The 21,418-nt window shown below is 43.9% G+C and overlaps 1 protein-coding gene across 3 annotated transcripts in view; it reads right to left on the reverse strand.

Moving 5' to 3' along the window:
* Positions 1-21,418, reverse strand: part of NEK6 (NIMA related kinase 6) — a 98,053-nt gene that overhangs the window by 15,614 nt on the left and 61,021 nt on the right. For all 3 annotated transcript variants that reach the window (XM_080990999.1, XM_080990998.1, XM_080991000.1), the window contains 2 exons: positions 11,784-11,892; positions 10,609-10,716 (listed from right to left, as the gene is read on the reverse strand). In XM_080990999.1, coding sequence (XP_080847125.1) covers positions 10,609-10,716; positions 11,784-11,892 — 217 coding nt within the window. The remainder of the gene's footprint in view (positions 1-10,608; positions 10,717-11,783; positions 11,893-21,418) is intronic.

Here is a 21,418-nt window from a genome sequence, read left to right on the forward strand (position 1 = left end):
GAGGAGAAATATACCAAGCTAAGCTCGCTGGCTTCTCCGGACAGCTGGAATATACTAAAGTAACAGAGGAACAAGGGCTTTCTCCTCCAGCTGCCTGCTACTGGGCTTTTGCCTTTGACAGCGGCTAGGAACCAATTATCAATATCCTAGTCTCAGTACAAAGTTGTGTGATTTAAGGAGCATCTCTTCTGGTTGGGAATTGGGTCAACAAAGAGGGAGGCTCATTCCTTGTGAAGAGCAGCCTTTAGAAAGAAAAAAAAAAAAGCCACACTGTTTAACATGCCTTCCTCCATTTCTCCCTCCTGTGCCCACACTAGCATTTCAAGTGAGATAAAATACTCAGTCGAGGTTTGCTTCCTCTGAGCCCTTGACCCAGGTCTGCTCTGACTGTGCAGAGGCGCAGAAGCCGGATTTGGGGTGTGTGTGTGTGTGTGTGTGTGCTCATTAGCTAGCACCTCTTTTAATGAACTACACAGAGAGACACAAGTCAGGACAGCAGAATACTAAGAGGAGGCAAGGCTGGGTGCTGGCTTTTGAAATCCATGTCTGGCTAGGTTCTTAACTGCACACTTCAGGAAAGGGAAGCATATAATCAATGACTATTTTGCTGTCTCCTTCCAAAATGCATTCAATCATTAATCATGCTCTAATCATCGCCCTCCATGTGTTGTTGGACGTCAACTCCCATCAGGTTCAGTAAGCATACTCAACAGGCAGGTATGATGGGTGTGCAGCAACATCTAGGGGGCCACAGGTCCCCCCCTCCCAACCTGATGGTTTCTAAAATTAAAAAAGTTAAAGACAGTACTACAGAAGAAATGAATTATCTGAAGCCTCTCCAGAAGGCAACACCCAAGGTCTCTTCTGAACCTGGATACCCAGCATGATTAATACTGAACATTCCCAATGGCTCCAAAATACTAAGCATTAACTGTGTATGTAGCACTTTTTATTATTGTGCTGATCTTACAGTCATCCTCTTATTCATATCCACAAAAATTCTTAAGAGGCTAAGAATGATCTGCTTAACACCACCCACAGGCAGTGAAGAAGACCCTTGATTCTTGGCCTCCTCGATGGAGGTTTACAGCTCTGCCCATACTTCTCACTTTCCTGCCCCCTCCTATTTTCAAGTCCTACCAGGTACATTTTTCTGTACTGAAATTAAAGCAGCCTTGGCCCAGCAGGACTCTCACATTCATGGGAGTGCTTAATTTTGAAGGAGAGGATGGAGATGGGCCCACTGAACACCAGACTTTGTTATCCAGAAGATGCACATTCTACAACCCTTTCCTGTGGTATCCTTAGTGAAGCAACTCTGCACACGCTCAAAGGCACTGAGCCCTGAGTGAACCTGTGCACAACAATGGGAGTGAGAAAATGTGTGTGAGGAAACACACACACCTACCCAAACCTTGGGGAGTCCAGAGCACTCTGGGGGCAAAGGCAGAGCCTCTGGCATTCATGAAATCTGAACACAAGTCTTGGGTCACCACAGAGTCCTTTAGCAGCAGATCATGAGGAGACTTGGGAAGTTGCTGCTTTGCATTCTGCAGTTGTGCAATCCTTTGTTCAATATAAAATTGTCGTTCCAAATAATGCCTGAAAACGACATTCAATCAAAGCAGAACGACAGTGTTTATGTTACGGGTGAGTGAGCCATATTCCTAATTTGATTTCTGCACATTAAACTGTACTATTATGGGAAGTAGGTCTGTGGAACAGCCTGTTTGTCACCCTGGCCTGCTAAAGCCACCCTGGGCATCTGCCTATCGCGGTGGTGGTGGTGCTGTCAGCAAAGAAATGAACAGGCAGATCTCTGAGCTTCAAAAGAAGGAGAAGGAAAAATGTATTATTTTTTAAATAAATGCCAAGATAAAAGACTGACAAGCCCAATTGTCTTCCTGGCCTGTCCAGCATTAAGTGGGGATCTCTTGTAATGAGCATCTTCCAGGAAAGTGCACAAGACTTCCGATTTAATCAGCCAGGACTCAGCAACGCATCGCATCAGCCAATTTGACAAGAGGAGGCTAATCAGAGGCTATTAACCAGAAAGTTTCCATGGCAGAGAAGACAAGAATCCTGGGGGTGGAAGAACAGCCTATGGAACAAGAAGGCTTGGGATGAAGACCTGGGAGCCAGTTGTCAGATTTCATGTATGGGTTCTTTTGAGGGACAGGTGGCCACTCTGGGCTGGGCTGCTGAAAGCACCTTTTATGGGTTATGTCATGTATGCAGGGCTGGTGTGGAATCAGAACTTTACCATCAATCCTCCCAGGCTGAGGGGGGAAACTTCACAGGAACATAAGAAGTCACCGCTGCTGCATGCTCAGGGCATGGCTGGACTCTAGGGACATAGGCTGCAGCCATACACCAGGTTAGGCTATTGGCCCATCTAGCACAGCATCATCTGCACTGATTGGCAGTGGCTGTCCACGGTTTCAGACAGAGAACGATCCCAGACCCACCTGGAAAGGCTGACATGCATTTAACCTGGAGCCTTTTCTGCATGCAGAGCCGATGGGGTGGCACTTGCCCTGAAGGAGCAGGTTCACAGTTTTGGGGAGCTTCTGGATCCACCTTTGTCACTGGGGGCTCAGGTAGCCTCAGAGGCTAGAAGTGCCTTTTACAAAGTGCAAGTGATATGAAGCTACGGCCATTCCTGGACTGGGAAAGTCTGGCTTCAATAGTTAATGCACTGGTTACTTCAAGACTGGATTACTGCAATGCGCTCTATGTGGAGCTTCCCTTGCGCTTCATGAGGAAGTTGCAGTCAGCAAAGAATGCTGCACTGGCTGCCAGTTCGTTACCAGGTGTTGCTCTTAGCATAGAAAGACCTTAACAAATTGGGGCCAGTTTACCTTTCAGATCACTCAACCACATATGCTGCACTCAACCACTTTGATCTGTGGAGCTGTTGCTGATACAGGTGCCATACAAGACGTGTTCCACATTTGCAAGACACAGTATTTTAGTGTGGCAGCAACCACCCTTTGGAACTCCCTGCCTGTTGACATCAGGCAGGTGCCTTCACTGTACTCTTTCTAGCACCTGCTAAAAACATTTTTATTTACCGTATTTTTCGGCCCATAGGACGCACTTTTTCCCCTCCCAAAATGAAGGGGAAATGTGTGTGCGTCCTATGGGGCGAATGCAGGCTTCGCGCAGATCTCCGCAAGCCGTGGGAGCCCGCGCCGGGCTTGCGGAGAGTTGCCTGCATGCCGAAGGCTGGGCGCGCTGAGCTCAGCACGCCCAGACTTCGTGCAGCTCTCCGTAAGGCGCGGGAGCCTGGCACTGGGCTCCTGCGGCTTGCGGAGAGTTGCCTGTTCTGGGGGCTGGGGTCGGGGGAAGCTCGGGCTTCCCCCGCCCCAGCCCCGCGCCGGGGGGGGGGAATAAATTCCCCCCCTTTATTTCCCCCCCCCAAAAAAAACTAGGTGTGCCTTATGGGACGGTGCGTCCTATAGGGCGAAAAATACGGTAGGTAAGTCTACTTAGATATGTAAATGTTGATGCGTGTTTTGTTTTCAGTTTATCTGATCACATTTTTAAAAAAATGTTTTAAATATTTGTTTTTAAGTTTTTGCTGATAGTTTCATTCTTTTATTCTCTTTGTAAACCATGTTGAAGTTTTGTACAATCAAGTAGTTTATAAATTTAATTAAATAAGGTGAATAAATTGTTAATGTATAAGGGTGTGCTGAGTCACTCTCACATGCTTAACTAGTCTCCTGCCTCTGTGACTAGTTAAGCATGTGAGAGTGACTCAGCACAATCTAAAGCATGGTTACTTGTGCTTGAAGCAGTCCTTTTTTGGGGGGGGATACAGGGGTACACATACCCCTAAATGTTTTGTGAATCTAACAGGAGAAGAAACTAAAATTTTAAAATGCTAAGTTTCTTCTCCAGCAACTGAATCATCAGCTCCGCTGCCCCCCCCCCCGGTGGCTTAATTTCCTTTCCCAGTGTTTCCTGAGTCTCAGACGGAAGCGGGCATTTAATGTGTGAAGCAGTGTGGAATGTGGATGTGTGATGTTTTACTGATGAAAGTTTGGCCTCATTGAGGGGCAGTATTTAAATCTGAATAGGAAAATGAGTATTTTTCATTATCACAGGCACCAAAGAAGTGTAAAGTTAATGATGACCTCTGTAAAAACAAAAGATGGCACAACAGCAAGCAGAGGAATGGGGAAGATGTTAGTGCCCACAACCTCATACCGATGTGGAAGTTACTGTCAGCTGTGTAATATGAGGTAATGCATGTTCTTTGTACTTTTGTCCAATTACTGAATTTATTTATTTTCCCCGCTTTGAACTATAAAATAGTGATTTTCTTGAGTCAAAATGAGAGTACCCCTAGATATTTTTTTAGAAAAAAAGCACTGGCTTGAAGTCAGTTTGCTCTTGGTCCCTCTTGCCCTTGGCCAGAGCCTAGCCTGTTGGAACCCGGCAAGGAGACTGTGAGCTGCTGGAAGAATTGTGCAACATACAACTGTATGCCTACAAGCTGTGGATCTGCACTATACTGTCAGTAAAGGAAGTGACTCTACCTGGAACTGTCTGGTGTTTTTCTGTTCCACTGGCACACTCCACATGCCACAACATAAATAAGTAAAGATTTACAATCCATTTGGCTACACGAAAGATCTGCCATACACATAGCTAATTTAGTTTAGCCCATGCATTTTCAATTGCTTCCATAGCTATTCATAAGCTATTGTGAAGGCCCAATTTGGGCAAAAAGGGTTGTTCATAGATTTAATAAATAAAATGTCTAAGGCTGAAGAGCCATATTTATGCTTTATGTACTTTAATGGGCAATACAAATGATAGGCAGCCATGTGGGTAACCAGGTAAGAGACACACGTCTCTGCCATGGACTCGCTGGGGCCAGTAAGATGGTCTCAGGCTTCCTGTTGCAAGACGGGAACAGTATGGCTGACCTACTTCACAGTTTGCACAAAAAGGGGAGCTACTACTTTCACTATGCAACTTCATTTTCAAACACCTATCCACATAGTCAGAAACCAAATGCTGGCACAGAGGTCTAGACATGAAACATGCATGAAGAGATGTAGCTCTAAATGACTTCTATAAAAAGAACATCCATTCGATGTTTGCTTCCTTTGAACAGATACACTCAAAATTTAGAAGTACTTTTTCCTACTCTTGCTGATTGTTTAAACCACAGCATTAGCTCCAAATATATAAGCAGGCTGAGGAGCAGGAGATGAGTGCTCATTTTCCCACGCTGTAAAAATTATTACTACACTATATACTATTACTATATATCCTGCCCAGAATAGTTTAATTCAAGGCAATTTAGATCACAAAAATGCTGATTTAGAATTCTAAAACCCTGTTTATTAATTAGACAAAAACTTCCTGATTAGAAATGCATGGTAATTTGTTGCAAAAACTATAGAAACTTTAAAAAAAATAATAATTAGACTATTGACTGTGAGCCAATTGCAGAGATCAGTTAGTTACTAGACATAAAAACGGAGTGAAAGATCACGCAGGGAATCAGTGGAGGCTGCTAGTCCTCAGCCTCTAATAATATCAAGGCAAAATGGCTTTTTCTTTCTCAAGAAAAACAGTTGTAAAAAAATCATTAATTCAATTTTAATTCAATTCAATTATATATTTGCTTTAAATTCTGTTTTAAAACCATGCTTTAAAATAGATATATACTAAAACATTAATAAATTATTATTATTATTATTATTATTATTATTATTATTATTATTAAAATCAACTGTTATCTACCCTCACCATGCAAAAAATGTAGTTTCTCCCCAGGAATCACCACCCTAAGGCAGCCCTAAATTCTGACCTTCCCCAGTTTCAAGCCAAGATACAAGAGGGCCTTGAAGGGGCAAAGCTGCTTAAGGCAGCAGTGAGTTCCAGAGATGCTCTGCTCCTATCAAGACAAACCCTGCAAGTTTTGAGGCATGTTCATGATGTATGAAAAAGGCAAAGAATGCTCCCTTCTGAAGAAGCCTAACTGCTGCAAAGCTCCAGCCATTCAAAATAAGTATTTTTTTAGGAATACTGAGTTTTAGAGTATCACTTGCATCTTGGTTCAGTTATGATATAACTCCAAAGGTAGAGAGGGACATTCAGGGTCATTTAAGCCTGAACATTCTTCTCCAGGCACATAAGACACGTGGCCTGCTTCTCACGAGGAGCGCTGCTTCTTCAGCAACACTCCGTTTACTTCAGGTATAAATTGAAAAAATAAGTTTCTTGAGGTGTATGTTGCAAAAAGAAAATCTTCCATTTTTTTCACCTCCCTACTGTAAATCATCGGGTACTTTTAAAATTGTCTACAAAATAAGACTGTGTCAAAATATTTTAGTAAATTAATATTTTACAATTCATCTATTCTGGTAAACCATTAATATTTATTTTTTTCTTTAAAAAGACATTACATAAGACGGCTTTCCATGTTCCTAAATACAGGACGAAAAAGCCTTGGTTCCTCCTGCCCTCGGCCCAAACGCTAATGGCACCAAGGGTGGCTTCACTACACAGAACCGCCATTCGCACATGTGGGCCCATGCACTGACAAAGAGGCCCCTTCAGTCTTCCTGTTCTAGCTAGGGCCCCGTCCACAGGACAAAGCTGGTCTGGCATGAGGAGCAACAGGATGTTTACACCTTGGTGTTCTCTTTGGACAGAAATAGAAACAAAACCTAAGGGGCATAAGTCTGGGTCAGATCAATGTGTGTGTGCCCAATCCAGGGTCTTGCTTCCAGCACTGACTAGCCAGGTGCTTCTAGGAAGTCCACAAGCAGTCTGTGATGATGCTGTCCAGCCCCGCCCACTGGGTAATAATACTGTAGATTCCACCTGCTGCCCATCGGCTAACAATACCTGTATATTACTTCCAGTATCAGACAGTCTGAATACCAGCTGCTGGGGAACACGAATGGGCGTGTGCTATGACCATTAGATCCTGCTTGCAGGCTTCCCATGGACATCTAGTTGACTGCCAGGAGAGCAAAATGCTGGACTAGAGAGGCCCTTAGTTTATGTTACCAAGACTCTCTTGACCACACATCATTTCCCCAGTCCCACATCTCTGCAGTTTTCTACGCCACCAATACAAAAGTTGTCCTCTAAGAGAGTAAATACACAAGACCAAACCCTGTAAGGTATCTGTGGCATGAGAGCAGTTTCTGCCATTTGGGAAATAAGGCCATACATCAGGTTTCCTCAAAACAAAGAAAGAATGCCATTATTGAAAAAAGACTCTTTAAAAAATGCAGTTGTGGACTGTGCCTCACATAGTAATTTCATAAAAGTGACAACACATTGTATATTTCAACACTGGGTTGCAATGCTAACAGTTACTCGTAAGCTATTCTAACAGCATCCCATGAAAATCCAGGTGCCCACCTGTGCAAGTCTGAATGTATAGTAATTAAATGTTCCTGGTACAGAATAAACACAGGCTGTCAGAAGAGTAGGCAACCAAATGTATGACATCCTTAGTTTGGAAAGCTTCTATAGCTGGTCACTGTATTACATGGTCCCCATAACCCACAATTATTTCCTGGAAGAACTTGCAAATCAAGTATCTCCCAGCAAACCGTTAAGTGCATTCACTGAACTACAGCTGACCTGGGCAATCCTGACATATGAAGGAGAATATCTCACCTTCCAACAGCAAAAGGCAGATGGTCAAAGGGGGAGCATCTGTAGAACACTGCCTAGACTTTGCTAAGGGTTTTCTAACTGCTTGCAATGAGCCAATGTCACAATTTTTCCAGTGAGACCGAGATGTTCCCTTCCCATGTTTGAATAAGGTTTGGGGTTTACTAGCATTAAGGACTCAACATGTGGAATGATGTGCACCTAAGTTTATTCTGCCAGCCTGCTGTCAGGTATTTATTTAAGTGGGCCTCACCCCTGTCTTGCTTTATGAATGCAGACTTGTGGTGAAGAAATAGGAGCCTCGAAATCCAGCCGTGTAATTTGTCGTGCAGAGCCGAGACATTCGCTTGTATCTGGCGAGGAGCGTATGGGCAAATCTTTCATTTTTCTTTCATTACCCCGGCATGTACTGTCACTTAATTTTTATGTATGCAATCCTTCCTGACAAATATGATCTGCTGCTGGGTAATTCGTTTGACGTTCATTCTGTTCCTTGCTCTAATTATGGCTTCCATTTCTGACATGGAGGCGTCTGTGCTGCCAGAGCCAGGAGTACACCTGTCAGACAAGTTGTGGTACTGCCTAATGCCCTTTTATGCCAGTCTGATGTTAGCAAATACAAAGGGAGGAAAAATAGGTGAATCTATTTGCATAAGCCCTGCACTCAATTCATGGGTCAGCAGCCTTAGATATTAGAGTTTAGGACGGTTGCCAGGGCAACACTGAAATAGGGGGGGAAAATTCCAGTATCGCAAGCAGAGTCACTGTGCATATGCATTTCCTAATGTCTATCAAAATGTAGATTTCCAGATTAAACTAAACCCAAGGTTGTGCTACTGTGGAGCAAATAAAAATAGTAAAGTGAAGGAAGATGAGTTGAACTTCAAGGGGTTGTTTTGATTTTCAAATGAAACATTTCTCTGGCTGCAAAACAGGCTTGCGCTTCGGTGCAAGACCAAACTCAGTATCCTTTGACATTCCAGCACTCTAATTTTGCTGCTCGGAGACTGTTTCTCAAGAAGGGCAGCCTAGCCATTGCCAAGGAGGAAGAGAGAGGCTTCAGCAAGTGCTCCGTTAAAAGCACTGACACTGGTCTCCTGCCTTCCTCATGACTGCCTGGTCCAAAGTCTTAATTTCATTATTCTAAGCGTAGCAAATGAGATAAAAGGATCCTATTTTTTACCACATCTAATGCAATTTTAAGTTGTTCTGAAAGGGAGAAATTCATTGGTGTGGCCCAGCCTGACCACACATACACCACTAAGACAGCATCCTTGCCATTTTCTGTTGAATTCACAAGAGCACCCAGGCATACTTTCCATAGCAACCAAAGACCATACTTCTTCTCCCACAGTGCTGCAATGGCATGCAATCTTGCAATCTCAGAAACACACGTTCAATACAAGCAAGTTAGATAACGCAAATCAGCAAGGCCAAATGGACAGCTTGTGAACTAAATGCCAGGAACCAAAAGGGAAAGTGGACATCAACTGCACCTGTAAAAAACCTTTAATACAAAACAGCTAGATGTTGATAATAAATGCTACATTTATCATAAATAAATGTAAACATTTAAAAAATTTTAAATTTCTAATTGTATTATTTCATCACAGATGTGCTTGCTAGCCTCAGCTCCTTTGAGAGAAGGGATAGAATGTTAACTAACTAACTAATACAAAGTGTCAAGGAGTTTACATTTGCTGGTGTCAAATAAGGTCACACTGGAAGTCTGATCAATGCTGAAGGATATACAAAGTCCACATCATTCTACAAGTTTGGAGTGGATAAAAATAATGAAGAAACAAGAAAAATGGAATAAAAAGAGTCATAGAAGTTTCATCCTTCCTTGGTTTCATATTGTTACCTCAATATGTTCCTTCACACAGTGGTACCTCGGTTTACAAATTCTTAAACTGAAACCCTTCTTAAAACTGAGGCGCGCTTTCCCCAATGAGGCCTCCCGCCGCCGGTACCCTTCCACCGTTCGGCTTCTGTTCTTAGACCCAGGTAAAGTTTGCAAACTAAGACTACTTCTGCTTTTGTGGAGTTTGTAAACCGAATCGTTCTTAAACCGAACTGTTTCTTAAACCGAGGTACCACTGTATTCTCATCTCAAGGCAGTCATCCTGCACCTCAGGTGAGTTTGCACAGGATACATGGAAGCAGGTAACTGAAAACAGCAAATCCTTGATAGCCAATAAATTAAGTCTTCTAAAGTTATACAGTATGAACCAAATAGGTATATGTGGCTTTATGAATAATGCACAAAAAACTTTATATGAAGCAGTCCAATTTCTGAGTTGCATCTCCTTGCCACTATCTGAAAGAAGAGTCACAACCTGTTTTTCCTTATAGTCTATAAGCAGGCCTAGCGCATGCAGAAGACTTGCTCAGACTCCTTTAACCATTTGATCTTAAACTGTAGAAGAATGTCATGTAAACAAAGGAAGAGCCATCAGAGGCCACAGAAAGTTGTTAGGATCTAACCTACTGCTTGGCCACAGTAAATAGACCTTTCCATGTGTGTCTGAAGGTGGCTGCTATATTACTTGCATCGCACCAGATAGTCAGAGGTCCGCCTGTGATTTCAGAATTCCCTTGTGAAGAACAATAGCAATTACACCAGCAACCATTCCGCAATTCAGGAATAAGAAGAGATTTTTTCTTTTTGAGCTTTCATAGCAAATTATTCATTTACCTTCTAAATGGTGTTTCAGATCTCCAACAAAACAAAAAGCAAGGCACTCAAAGTAGAAGGTAATAAATATTGGCTGACAGGGGTAATGTTGCAGAATAGCATATTGCACATCTTAGCTGGTGATCATAAAACATATAATTTAATCACTAATAGGTAAAAAAACAGCAACTACCATGTGACCAAGAAATCTCTGATTGAGTCAGGGGAATTGGGTAACTGTCACTCAGGCACAATTTCATGAAGGATGTTACCTAAGGAATGTGCGGCAGTAGTTTTAGAGCTAAAGAAGCGGCCCAGTCCAAGATCTCCAAGTTTCACAACTCCAGTGGCTGTTATGAACACATTGGCTGGCTTTATGTCTGGAAGACAGAAGAGAGAAAGTAAGTCAACCCAAGAGGGCTTTTTTGGGCTCCATCACAGCCCACAACCTTCTCCCCAAGGATGAGTGACTAGGTATGCGTTCAGAACTTTGAAAACTGAATTTCCTAAGCCACATTACTGATGCTTTCCCAGTCTATTTTACACACCAGGAGAAAGGAAGTTTGTGGGGAAGGATAAACATATTTTCCCACAACAAACAAATGAAAATTGAGTCTGGCTTAAAACACTGCAAAAGCATAAAGGGTCGTTATGCTCCTGAAGGGTAATTTTATTTTTTAAGGATTTTGAACATTTGGAGGAAAATAGCAATAAAAATAAGCATGCACCTGGACAAAATACTAAAATTAGCAACAATATTTTCTCTTTCCAGGTTACAATTGCTTGCATTCAGATTGGAATGAGTTCCTAGGAAGACCACTGCAGCCTCATAATTATAGAACTATTAGTATGGTATTTGGTGAGGGTGTCGTCATAGCCAGGAAGGACTGATGGGACTCCCTAGTGAGGCTTTCTCATCTGTAAAACAGAGAAAGGAACAACAGCCTCTTGGGCCTGGAGTGGGATGAAAGGAAAATCCTCATGAACTTGGTGATGAAGCAAAAGAATTTGGAAGAGCAGGACAAGAGCAGTGTTTGCTACACTGCAAGGTAAACCAATTTGAGGACAGCACCAGGACAAGCAACTGTTGTTACACATTTGTGTTTTCCCGAAGCATCTCTCTTTCAGAAAGGGAAAAGAGCTTGGCTTAGCATTCCCTGCGCCCACTGGTCCCGGCATTGCGCTTCCGATGCTGTTCTAAATAGATGCTGTGACACTTCTACCGAATTTCAGTTGTGGCAACTGGAGGCACCTTGTCTCCATAATTCTGCTGATCAGCTCAGACTGAACGCTTTACAATCAGGCACAAGGAGAAATCCATCTTGCGAGCTCCACTGTCTCTAAGCATGCAATGGCTGAACATCAGCATAATTGTTTTTGAATGTAGGCGCTTACTAATTGGAACATTATACTATTATTCAGCGAAAAGAGAGTGAATTAATGTTACCTCTGTGCATCACCCTGCGGGAGTGCATGTGTTCAACTGCACTGCACAACTGCACAAAATATTTCCAAACCGTCCTTTCTGGGATTAGCCGCTTCTGCTTTTTAAAATACTGTGAAGGGAAAACAAACAAAAAGATGAACAAGACAACACTGAATCTCAATCTCTCTCTCTCTCTCTCTCTCTCTCTCTCTCTCTCTCTCCCTCCCTCCCTCAGTCATGGCTAATGTGTTCATCAGCTGCCACCTTACTGTTGTCCTCAAGACCATCAGGCAAAGTAGTTCAGCCTCTGCTTCCCATTTAACTCCTTGCCTATGTATAGAAACTTCAATGCAATTCACTAATTAACAGCATTATGAAAAATATGCTTAAATAGGTTTGACATTTTTGAATGGACACCAATTATAATCAGCATTAATCTTGTTAATTACCTTGCAGAACATATTTAATGCCTCAAAACAACAAATGTCTGGAGTGCTTTGCCTTAAGAAAGAAAAGGATTTGTTAGGGGTGTGCTGCTGTTTTTTTTATTTTTATTTTTAAACCCAGCATCTTGAAGATGTTCATCAGAAGCATCATTATAAAAGAATTCTCCCTTTAGTAAACAAGCTACTGAATGCTCCTCTAATATCAGATATGGAAGCACTTTTGCAGCAGTTTGCACATGGATAAAACGGCCCAGGAAGTTGGGATGCCCAAAAACAGACAAGATGCCAGATTACATTAGTTGCTATTCCTGTATTGCAAGGGGTCAGGCTAGATGACCCTGGGATCCCTTCTAACTCTAGAATTTTGTGATTCCATACTTGTAGCATACTACTAATTGAAACAAATGGACTGCAGTAACTAAGGCTGTGAGTGTTCAAAAATGATGCCTTACAATGCTGTGGCTCAGGACCACAATACCTCTAGGACGACCTCTCCCCATATGAACCTACCCGGATCCCGTGGTCATCATCTGAGGCCCTTCTTCATGTCCCCCTCAACAAGGGGTCCAGAGGGGCCATCCCTGAAGCCAGAAGAGCAAGAGGGATCAGTGCGCACCGATCCCTCTTGCTCTCCTGGCTTCACTTCGCTGGAGAGGCGCTGCGCAGCTTTCCCTCTCTGCGCAGCGCCCCTTCAGCGAAGCGGGAGGAGAAACGGAAGGGGCTCCATTTCTTCTGCCACTTCACTGAAGGGGCGCTGCGCAGAGAATGAGAATATTTTTTTTCTTGTTCTCCTCCTCTAAAACTTGGTGCGTCTTATGGTCGGGTGCGTTTTATAGAGCGAAAAATACGGTATTTTTAGGCACCAGACTAAACATTCCTCTTATAAAAGGTAAAGGATCCCTGGACAGTAAAGTCCAGTCAAAGGTGACTATGGGGTTGCGGCACTCACTTATACCTCCCAGGCCTTTGGCTAATACACAATCCGTAGCCTTTAAAACTTGTTTTTGTTTGTTACTCTGCTATGTATTTTTGTGTTTTTATATTGTAAACTGCCCGGTGAACCTCGGATGAAGGTGGTATAGAAATTAAACAGACAGACAGACAGATATCAACATGGTATTTCAAGAAATCCCAAATTGTGCACACTGAGTTTTGTATTTATATACTGCCTAATTTATATAGCATTCTCTCTTGAATGTTTGTTTTCCTATGGAATTGGAACTCTGAACATGATCAGAGTGGCAGAAGGTGCGAAGGCAAGACTCTGAACCTACTCCCCCTTCCACCCACTGAACTCCAAAGACTTCCACCACTGCCAAATATTTCCTTAATACATGTATAACAGAAATCAACTTTAAAAATCAGACTTTCAAGGTACTACAGCAGGACCAATTAACAAATTCCAACCTTGCACAGTGTAAGCATCCTCAGAATTAATTATCAACTTCTGCCACCGTTTCAGCAGAAAGCAACATACTGTATTTTCTGAGCAGAATAATACACACGATAAGCCAGAAACTCATGCAGGGGTTACATTCTGGAGGTCAGTGCAAAAGGCAAAAGCACACAAAGTCAGGAAACCCCCCCTGGAACTGCGGCCCCCATGTGACCAGTCCTACCCTACCAACCTCTGGGAAAGTCATGTGAGGCCACTGGAAGGCTGTGGGTGACACAGCCTTTATGAGATCTTGTGAGATCTCAGATGGCCCCTTCCATCTGTTTCCCCCGTTCTCCATTTATTTATTTATTTCCCCACCACCCGCACAAAGCAGCAATTGCGAAAGTAAACTACGTGTAAGCTGTGGGTCTACTGTACAGCCTTTGTTTGCAAGAATCACACACCTTTAAGCCAAGTGGTACATGTCCTTGCTGGAATGAAGCTGAAATGGTCATCCAGTCCACCTAAACCAATGCAACTGAAGACTTTGGTTGCATCTAGTGATACATCTTTTAGACCATGTTTCCGTTATGCTCTCCTTCTCTGGACAGATCTGGAACTGCATCCCCCACACCCACCTCCACTTGACACCTATGTTAGTTTTAGGCCACAACACAATCTTTACCATTTGCTCTCTGAGGATTACAATGAAAAGGGGAGGAATTTATAAACATTCTACGATGCACGCCCTCACCAGAGAGCCTCAACCACTCTTACGGCTTCTGTGCAACACTGCAGCCACACCTGGGGCTCATCTGTCTTGAACACAGACTATTCCACACTGGAGCATTAAAGAGTATGTGAAAGTCCTGCGACTCCTTGCAGGCATTTCAGACTGAAGTTCTGTGAGATGCAACTTCCGGTTTGATCACATCCCGAAGCAGGTCATGCGTCTGAGCTCTCTGGAGATGAGCACAATCACTGGGGGATTTTCTGGGGTAGTGTGAGAGTGACGCACACCCCAAAATCCTCAAGAGGGTGTCTTGAGCCCACAAAGAAAGCAGCAGCAGCGTGAAAAGTGGACCCTTGATTCCGTTCTCAAAAGCAAAAGGGGAAAGGTCTCTCCCCCCCCCCCCCCGCGAGAAACCTCAAAACCTGAGTGGCAATAGCGGTAAAACTTTCCAGAAAATAAGGAACTAAATTACACGGATTAGAGTCAAGGCAATGAAGCTATCACTACTATAAACTTAAGAAATAACTGCGGGAGGACAAATAATTTACAATAATTTACAATATTAGGAATGTCATAAATATTTTGGAATACCTGGAAGATATAAGTGATAAACCAGCAGTACTCATGTTAGTAGACGCTGAAAAGGCGTTTGACAACATCTCCTGGGATTTTATGAAGACACAAATTAAACACATGGGCCTAGGAGAGACCTTTGGCAGAGGAATAGAGGCAATCCACAAAGGATTTATGAACCACGTGATTAGGAAATCGCTTTACACAGTGTGGGCCAAATATAAGGATCTACTAGAACCAAAGACACCATGGTGGCTGTCCCTGACAGAGGCGATCTCAGTTAAGAAAAAAACCATGAGATGAAACTGGGCTACTTATAAAAGACTTATTGGAAGAAAAAGAAAACACATTAAGATTAAAGAAATTAGGACACATTTGACTGATTGGCTGCAGTATTTCCAACTAAATGAAACATTCCAAAAGGACAAACAAAAAGGCTTCTCCACAGAAATTTCAAGGCTGGAGAAAGACTTAATAAACACACACACAAAAAGACCCCGCTCTCCAATATGTATAGACTCCTTCTTGACTGGGAGGTCAAGGAGGAAGAAGTTACCGCATTTTTCGCTCTATAAGATGCACCAGACCACAAGGCGCACCTAGTTTTTGGAGGAGGAAAACAAGAAAAAAAATATTCTGAATCTCAGAAGCCAGAACTGCAAGAGGGATCACTGCGCAGTGAAAGCAGCAATCCCTCTTGCTGTTCTGGCTTCTGGGATAGCTGCGCAGCCTGCATTCGCTCCATACGACGCTCACACATTTCCCCATACTTTATAGGAGGGAAAAAGTGAGTCTTATAGAGCAAAAAAATACGGTAAATCTGTTATGGTGCAGCGGGCTAGGGACTTTGGATACAATATCCAAATGGAAACATGGGAGAGGTTGTAGAGGGAGGATGTAAAACTCACCGCTTGTTACAATTTGAAAGAGAACTGCATGAAGATGCTCTACAGATGGTACTTAACACCTGTTAAACTTGGTAAAATGTGTATCTAGATCAAACATCTGTTGGAGATGTGGGGAGGCGCAAGGCACCATGATCCACGTGGTGGAATTGCACCAAAATTAGGGATTTGGGGGAAATAATTTACAATGAACTTAAAAAAATGTTTACATGATCGTTCCCAAAGAAGCCTGAAGCCTTCCTACTAGGCATAATGAACAATGAAATTCCAAAAAGGCTAAGGAAAATCTTCAAGTACATGACAGTAGTGGCTAGAATTTTGATTGTGAAAGTATGGAAAGGGGACTCTGCCCCCACAAAATTAGACTGGCTAAGCAAAATTTTAGAATACGCAGAACTAGCCGGACTAACAGCAAGATTCTGAGACCGTACAGATCAACTATTTAATAGAGAGTGGAATGTATATACAGAATATTTTAAAAAATATTGTAACAACATAAATTCGGTGGCAGATTTGGACAGATTTTCTGCATGAATAAGGAGATAGTTACAGAGACAAAATGACAGAGTACTGTGGTACCTCAGGTTACAGACGCTTCAGGTTACAGACGCTTCAGGTTACAGACTCCGCTAACCCAGAAATAGTACCTTGGGTTAAGAACTTTGCTTCAGGGTGAGAAGCGTGCGGCAGTTTGAGGCCCCATTAGCTAAAGTGGTGCTTCAGGTTAAGAACGGACCTCCGGAACGAATGAAGTACTTAACCTGAGGTACCACTGTATTTAGGAGAGATGATGCTTAGTGCATAGTGAAAGGAAACCTAGGAACCACAGCGGGGAGATAGAAAGTCATACTAGAATTAGTGAAGAATTAACTCAATTTTGGATGTAAGAAGTGCAAACTCTTTTTTTGGATTGCATTTTGTTGAATATAGTACTACATTTTTTATACACTTTTTCTTTGTGGTGCTACGTTATTGCTTTTAAAACCAGTAAAGCATAAAAATAAAAGTTTTTATTTTATGTGAGACGCTGAAGAGCAGCGCAGGGCTGAAGTGTTATTTACTTGATAATACTTCTTTCTTGTTGAAGTATTTAGGGGAGGAGACACTAGGCCACAATTAGCAACCTTCTTAAATGCCATGCCCAATAAGATTTCCCTGACATTTCACAGAAAGCCAAAAATTCTCCAGTGAGTTGTACTGCTAGCAACCCTCAGTTACATCAGCTTCGTAATGCCTCATAAATAATGTAGGCAACAGGGGCATGGCAAAGAGGGAGCCTGAGGGGTGGGGGGTGTTTGGGTGTGTTTTAAACCACTCCTCACCTTCTAAGCATTGTTGCAGCTATTCTACTATTTCTCTGAAAGGACAGGGAAGTGACTTTGTTTCCCAACAATTCTGTCTCAATACAGTGGACCCTCGGATTACGTACCTCTCTGGATACGTAATTTTCGGGTTGCAACAGTGGCAAACCTGGAAGTATTTGTCGCGCTGCACGTGTGCGCAGAAGCGGCGCCTCTGGTTATGGATTTTTCAGGGTGCGCACAGACCCCTGGAACGAATTAAATCTGTATCCAGAGGGTCCACTGTACTTGGATTCGGTTTAAATAGGAAAAAGACAATTATGGGAACTGAATCCAGAAACATAACAGCTGAAAGCGTGAGCACAGAAACGCACACGCCGCAGAGTAGTTACACACCAGAGAGCTGTGGTCCACTTTAGTCCCACAACATTTATTTCCATGTGTTCAGACACCCACCTCCCCTTCAAACATGAAAGTATTCACCAGGTTGAAACTCGCAGTGGACACACTGGAAGTATGCAAACCATGAAGGACTGTAAAGCCAAGTATAGTGGATGCTCGGGTTGCGTTCGCAACCCATAGCGTTCACAACCTGCAGCGGTGCATCTGCGCACACGTGGGTTGCGATTCGGCACTTCTGCGCAAAGCGTGATTTAGCGCTTCTGTGTATGCGCGGCTGCCGAAACCCAGAAGTAACCCATTCCAGTACTTCTGGGTTTTGGCAGGTGCGTAACCTGAAAAAACGCAACCTGAAGCAGCTGTAACCCGCGGTATGACTGTACTTACTGAGAGTCATTTAGTGTAGTGGTTAGAAGACTGGACTTGAACATGGAAGACCAGGTTTCAAATCCCCACTTGGCTATGAAGCTCACTGGGTGAACCTGGTACAGTGGTACCTCGGGTTACAGACGCTTCAGGTTACAGATTCCGCTAACCCAGAAGTAGTATCGCGGGTTAAGAACTTTGCTTCAGGATGAGAACAGAAATTGTGCTCCGGTGGTGCGGCAGCAGCGGGAGGCCTCATTAGCTAAAGTGGTGCTTCAGGTTAAGAACAGTTTCAGGTTAAGAACGGACCTCCGGAATGAATTAAGTTCTTAACCCGAGGTACCACTGTACAGTCCTTCACTCTCAGTCTAACCTACCTCGCAGGGCTGTTGTGAGGAGAAAATGGAGATGAGGTGAAATATGCACACCACCTTGAGCTCCATGAAGGAAAGGAAATAATCAATAACCCAGAATCACGACAGCAGACGGAGCTCACGTCCTGCTGATAATAATGAAGAGCCCATTATGCTATTTTCCACATTAAGCTCTCTTTTCTTATTATCCCTGCCCATGTTAAAATTCTTTAATACCTATTCATGTTCTGTGAACTGTTCACTCTAATCCCTCCCTGACAGTGTGTCCTGAAATTATGAGCAGACAAATATTAGACCAGTGTGGTGTACTGATTAGAGGGGTCAGAGTGTTGGACCAGGGTTCAAATCCCAATTCAGCCATGAAGCTCCCTGGGTGACCTCGGGCCAGTCACTGTCCCTCAGTCAAGCCTACTTCACAGGGTATTTGTGAGGATTAAACGGGGATGAGAGAACCATGTACATCACTTTGAACAATTTAAGAGGAAAAGGTGGTATATAAAGAAATAAATTTCAGAAATGTAAAGGTAAGAAGCCCAAGTCCGAAATAAGCCATTGCCTGCCTGTTAGAATTCCTGGTCTATGGTTGCAATCATGGGATTGTTGTCTATCACATGACGGTGTATGTTTTGACTCCACAGAGTGGGAAGTGACGGAGACAGGATGTTTGTGTTCCGTGAAGTGGGACTATTGTCCTTTGTTCTTTTTCTCTTTGCTGTCTGATGCTAGAGAGAGAGGGAGCCATGTTGCAGTGCTCCGTGTGTGTGTTGATATGTAAATAAAGTAGATTAGCCGAAATGCTGAGTTGCTGAGGTCTGTCATGCAAGTTGCGCAAACTCTGCGGATCCCTAAGTGAGCCGGTCGCTGTGATGTTTGGGCTAAGAAAGCTTTTGAAGCTCCCAAACGGAAGACCAGGAGGGAGGGAACATGCTAGTCAGGCATGCCTTTCTGCCAGGGTCCTACTCAAGTGCAGGCTGAACTCCTGACAGTAAACACTGTCAGGAAAAGAGAATGCTTCCATGCAAAGTGCTGACTTGGCCACACCAAGAGTTCTTTTAGATCACATCATCTCAGAATCTTGGAACAGATTATATGAAGAAAACATTGTGCTAACATGAACCTTGGGACTTGCTCAGGTCACTGAAAGCCAACTCAAAACAGAGATGTTGTACTGCACTGCGTGGGCAGGGCTCTTAAGTCTGCAGGGAAGACCAGCAGAACAGCAAAATAATCAATACATGCCTCACTCGGATCAGAGCCTTAAGAAATTCCCAATAAATTCCCACAGAATCAGACATTCTAAACCCAAGTGGTATCTAAGAGCCTGGTCTTATATCCTTGATGAATGGCTGAGACCCTACCTGCCCTCAGAAAGTCTCGCCAGAGTGGTGCATGCTCTAGTTATCTCCCGCTTGGACTATTGCAATGCGCTCTATGTGAGGCTACCTTTGAAGTTGACACGGAAACTACAACTAATCCAGAATGAAGCGGCTAGACTGGTGACTGGGGGAGGCCGCCGAAACCACATAACACCAGTCTTGAAAGACCTATATTGCCCCCAGTACGTTTCCGAGCAGAATTCATAGTATCGGTGATGACCTTGAAAGCCCTAAACAGCCTTGGTCCAGGATACCTGAAGGAGCGTCTCCACCCCCATCATTTTGCCCAGACACTGAGGTCCAGCGCTGAGGGCCTTCTGGCAGTTCCCTCCCTGCGAGAAGCCAAGTTACCTTCTACAGGGTGGGTGCCACTACCGAGAAGGCCCTCTACCTGCCGCGCGAGTGGCATCCCGTATGGAATGAGCATGCGCGTCAGCCCATATGGTCGCTGTGCAAGAGGCAGGCTGTATGGAAGCCTGTATGGATGGTGCACGGGAGCGGCAGCCTGTACGGACGCTGCGCGAGCTGTGCCCATATGGACTGCTCACGCATTCTGCCACTGATCTACTGCCAGGGGGAGGTAGGGGCCATCTTGTCAACCGGCAAAGAGTGGCGCCCAGGGGTGAATGAAGTGGGGGGCAGAGGGGATGGGCCGCCCCAGATGCCACTCTTTGCCGGTTGGTAAGATGGCCCCTGCCCCCCCCCCGGTGGTAGATAGGCTGAATGCATGAGGTGTCTGTATGGGCTGCCGCTCTCGTGCACCGTCCATACAGGCTGCCTCTTGCACAGCGACTGTATGGGCTGGTGCATGTGCTCATTCCGTACAGGATGCCACACATGCGCAGTCTGTACGGGATGCCACTGGCACAGCAACCTGTACAGTCGTCATGCAAGTGACAGCCCGTACAGACCCCGCACAAGTGGCAGCCTATATGGCTGCCACGTGCAAGCAGCAGCCCGTACGGAGTGCGCATGTGCGGGATCCTGTACAGACTTTGCAATGTGCAGCATCCCATACGGTTGCCGCTCATTATTATTATATGAGTGGAACTGACCTGGCTTTGCCCAAGCATGGTTATAAAAATATAAGCTGGAAAGCCCCTCTATAACAAACTAGCCATCAGGACAGATGATGATGATGTTATTATTGCTGAAGAGCAAGCAGGATTTAGGCAGGGCAGATCCACCCTAGATCATTGCTTTATCCTAGCACATCTCAGAGACAAGTATGCTAAGAAACCACATGGTGTGCTTTACGCAGCCTTCATCAATTTGAAAGCTGTATCATGCCCCTAAATTGGCCACAAAACCCATCTTAATTCGATTATATGCAGATGATGCAGTTCTTCTATCCCAAACAAAAGTAGGCCTAAAAATACCTATGAGAACATTTTCAGGATACTGCCAGAGAGAATAGCTGACCGTGAATTACAAGAAAACCAAAGCCATGGTTTTCTCAAGAAACTATAGATGGCGCACGGACAACCAGCTAATTGAACAGGTCAAAGTTTTCAAATATCTTGGCCTTATTTCCCAGTCTACAGAGTCATGGGGAGCACACCAGAAATTTGCAAAAGATAAAGCATCCGAAAGCACCAAAATTCTGACATGCTTCTTCTACACAAAAGGTGGTAAACATATACCATCGGTCCTGAAAGTGTTCCAAGCTAAACCCCTAGCACAGTTATTGTATGGGGCTCAGATCTGGACAGGCACTTCCCTTGGATCTACGGAAGCTGACCAATCAAAGCTCTTAAGGCAAATTTTCTCTGTACCACCCTGTGTCCCAAACACCTCATTACAGC

The sequence above is a fragment of the Podarcis pityusensis genome (assembly GCF_964106645.2).
Source record: "Podarcis pityusensis genome assembly, chromosome: Z".
In the NCBI taxonomy this organism is placed as follows: Eukaryota; Metazoa; Chordata; class Lepidosauria; order Squamata; family Lacertidae; genus Podarcis; species Podarcis pityusensis.